At 46.1% G+C, this 3,423-nt stretch overlaps 1 protein-coding gene across 1 annotated transcript in view; it reads right to left on the minus strand.

Annotated features, from left to right (window-relative positions):
* Positions 1-280: 280 nt before the first annotated feature.
* The window catches only part of NF1 (neurofibromin 1), a 187,721-nt gene continuing 184,578 nt past the window's right edge, over positions 281-3,423 (minus strand). The window contains exon 59 of the mRNA XM_015564136.1: positions 281-550. Coding sequence (XP_015419622.1) covers positions 281-550 — 270 coding nt within the window. The remainder of the gene's footprint in view (positions 551-3,423) is intronic.

Here is a 3,423-nt window from a genome sequence, read left to right on the forward strand (position 1 = left end):
TCAAGTGCCCTGACCTCCCACACTCTTTGAAGTTGTTCTGCACACTTGCCTACACCAGACACCGAGAGTAGGAGGGAGAAACAGCTACAGGAAAAGCAGCATTAATTTAGGCAATGCTTCCAAGAGTTGATCATCTGGCAACGCGGCAGCCGGTGGGTTCTTTATAAACAGGAAGTGCAGCATCACAGCCGGTGGTGAGGGGTCCCTAGTGCAGAGCCCGCGTACGTACATATGTACGTACGTATGTTAGGTCTGTTTGAAAAAGGAAACAAAGAAAGCTTCACACGATCTTCTTAATGCTATTACGTTTGAAACTGCCAGTGCTTCTCTGCTTCTGCACTTGGCTTGCAGATCCATGGCGAGTTCGTCCACTGTTACAGTGCCCGGCGGTTGGGGAGAGTTCAACGTTCTCCTTGTCGATTCCTGGAGAGAAACAGAGCAGCCAGTTACACCCTCTCTGGTGTGAAGCGCCAGGATTGGATCTCATGGCTTGTATACAAGCTACAACCTGGAGGGCTGTTTTTGCATATTTCATTTTAATAGTCAACTGCTAGAATGCTTATGAAGACCTTGTCACACAGAAAAACTCACACTTTGGTAAGAAGCTTTTGCTATCACACAGAAAAACAGCACAAGGAAAAGAAACGCATGGGAAGTCGCTAGAGGCAGGCCGGCCTGAGGTGAACTCAAGACTAGCAGGGAAGACAAGAACTCCTTCCTCCAAGGCATCCCAGCAGCTTCCAGCAGAGGTCAGCTTCTCGCCACACATCCCTGCTGCTGTCCAGGCACACAGCACGCACACTGTGCAGTTACAGAAGATACTGAAATCCGTCATCTCAAAGGAAGGCAGAGCTTTTTATTTTTCTAATCGCAGTGCCTGTCCCAAAGGAACTCAGATTTTTACTGAGAAAACAGCATACCACAAAGACCACACTGCAGAACCTCTGCTCTGACCTCCTTCCCGCCGTGGCCAGCCAGCCCATGTTCCGCACCTTCAACACACGCCCCTCATTTCTCTCCTGGAGGGATGAAGCCTCCAGGGCCCTACAACGCATCTTACAAACAGTCTAAGTAGTGACTTCATAACAGTGACCAGAAGCAAAAACAACATATTATTTAGCCCTCAGATTAGCAGATTACAAATCAGACAGGTAACGGAACAGTGGTTACCTCGGGGAAGTGGTGAATGACAGAAGGCATGAGGGTGGCTTCTAGGGGTGCTGGTAATGCGCTGTTTCTTGATCTGGATGCTGGATTTTTAAGTGTTTACTTATTAAACGTTCATATGGTCTGTATACTTTTCTGTCTGTTACATTTCAATAAAATTTACCAAAATAATTAGACCAATTATACCCACCTTTAGCATAACTACTGGCGGGAAAGCAACCAGCTGGAGAGCATGTCAGCAATTTGTCCCTAAATGGAAAGTACTGGCCCAGGCCGGGTAGCTCCGTTGGTTAGAGCAGCGTCCAGATAAACCAAGGTTGCAGGTTTGATCCCGGGTCAGGGCACATACTAGAATCAACCAATGAATGCATCAGTAAGTGGGAGAGCCAATCGATGTTTCGCTTTCTCTCTCCCTCTCTCTCTCTCTCTCTCTCTCTGTCTCCCTCTCTCTCTCCCTCTCTCATAAATTTAAAAAAGAAAAAAAGACTGCTTAAAAAAGAAGTACTGGTTGATATTTACTGATACAGAAAGATGACCATAATTTAGGAGTTGGGGGATGAGAAAGGCTGGGAAAACACTGGCAAAAATATATTACCTTTGGATGGTGTTATTTCAGGTAATTGCTACTTTATTCTTATCTGTACCATTTGAATCTTAAACATTAAATGTGAGAATGGAAAAATTTTCACTTTTGGATGAAAAGTAGAATTTCAAGTCTAAAACTATGTTCTAGCAAATGTATGTAGATCCACCCGTGTCTTTATTGGCTCGTGAACAGAAAACAGATTTGCAACGAGTGCCTTCGAGGAGCCACATATCCTTCTCTTGAACTCAGCCTTGAACTCATTCCGAGTGTAAGGTGTCCACAGGCACACGGCCTGACTCACTCGGGCCCAGGAAGACTTGCTGTCATGAACTTATCAGAGAACTTGGGCATCTGTCAGTGTTTGCTCGTGAGTAACAATGTCAGCAACACGTCTCCAGGAGCCACGCACAGTGTCACATCGGTTCTAATCTAACCATGTGGAGACGATGAATGGAAGGAAACACACCACCATGTTCACAGAACTTTTCTCTGAATAACAGAACTCTGGATGATTTTTATTCTCTTCTGCATGTTTATTTACATTTTCTCCAGAGCTCTTTAAAAAAAGAAGCAACAAAACTGAAAGAAGGCTGCTCATCATCTTTTGAATGTACCTTGAACTTGTTTGTACAGGCTCTTCTAATGGCCTTGCCTATCTCTACAGGATAAAATTCAACCCATATTTTTTCTCATCTGTTTCCTTCCTGATGCATCTTCTGTCTCCTACCAGAACTACTTTCTCTCTCCTTTTTTCCCTCCTGATTTTATATGGCATTTATATTTACTACATTCTGCTCATCCTCTCACAGCTGGTGTATACGCCTTATTTCTTCTACTAGAATAAAAGTACCCAGGAGGGCAAGCGGCTCTCTGCTGGCAACCTGCCGCCCTGGGCTGTGTGCGGCCACCTTTGGCGCAGCCCTGCCACTGCTAGGCTGAAGGAAAGCAGTCATCACAGTGCAAGGTGGCAATGCCCCCGAGGACAAGGGCCTGCGCGGTGATATGAAGAATTAAAATGAGCTCTGGCCAGTTTTTCTCAGTGGTTAGAGCTTTAGCCCATGGACCAAAGGGTCTCCGGGTCCAACTACTGGTCAAGGGCATGTACCTCAGTGGCAGGTTCATCCTGCCCTGGTCAGGACACATGCAGGAGGCAACCAACGTGTCTCTCTCACGTTGATGTTCTTCTCTCCCCTGCTCCTACTCTCTTTAAAAGCCAATGGAGCCCTAACCGTTTTGGCTCAGTGGATAGAGCATCTGCCTGCGGACTCAAGGGTCCTGGGTTCGATTCCGGTCAAGGGCATGTACCTTGGTTGCGGGCACATCCCCAGTGGGGAGTGTGCAGGAGGCAGCTGATCGTTGTTTCTAACTCTCTATCCCTCTCCCTTCCTCTCTGTAAAAAATCAGTAATATATCAAAAAAAGCTTCAGGAAGGTGACCATGCCTATCTGCATAATAAAGAATAGGAGCCCTAACATTGTCCTATGAACCAAAGGTGGCCAGTTAGATTCCACTTCAAGGCACATACTAGTATGCAGGTTACAGGCTCTATCCCCATTGGGGGTTGCAGGTCATTCTCACATTGCTGTTTCTCTCCCTCTCAAATCAATAAAAACATGTATTTTTTTAGAAGCCCTGGCCAGTGTTCTCAGTGGTTAGAGCATTGGCGCTCT

Source organism: Myotis davidii, unplaced genomic scaffold, assembly GCF_000327345.1.
Source record: "Myotis davidii unplaced genomic scaffold, ASM32734v1 scaffold699, whole genome shotgun sequence".
Classification (NCBI taxonomy): domain Eukaryota; kingdom Metazoa; phylum Chordata; class Mammalia; order Chiroptera; family Vespertilionidae; genus Myotis; species Myotis davidii.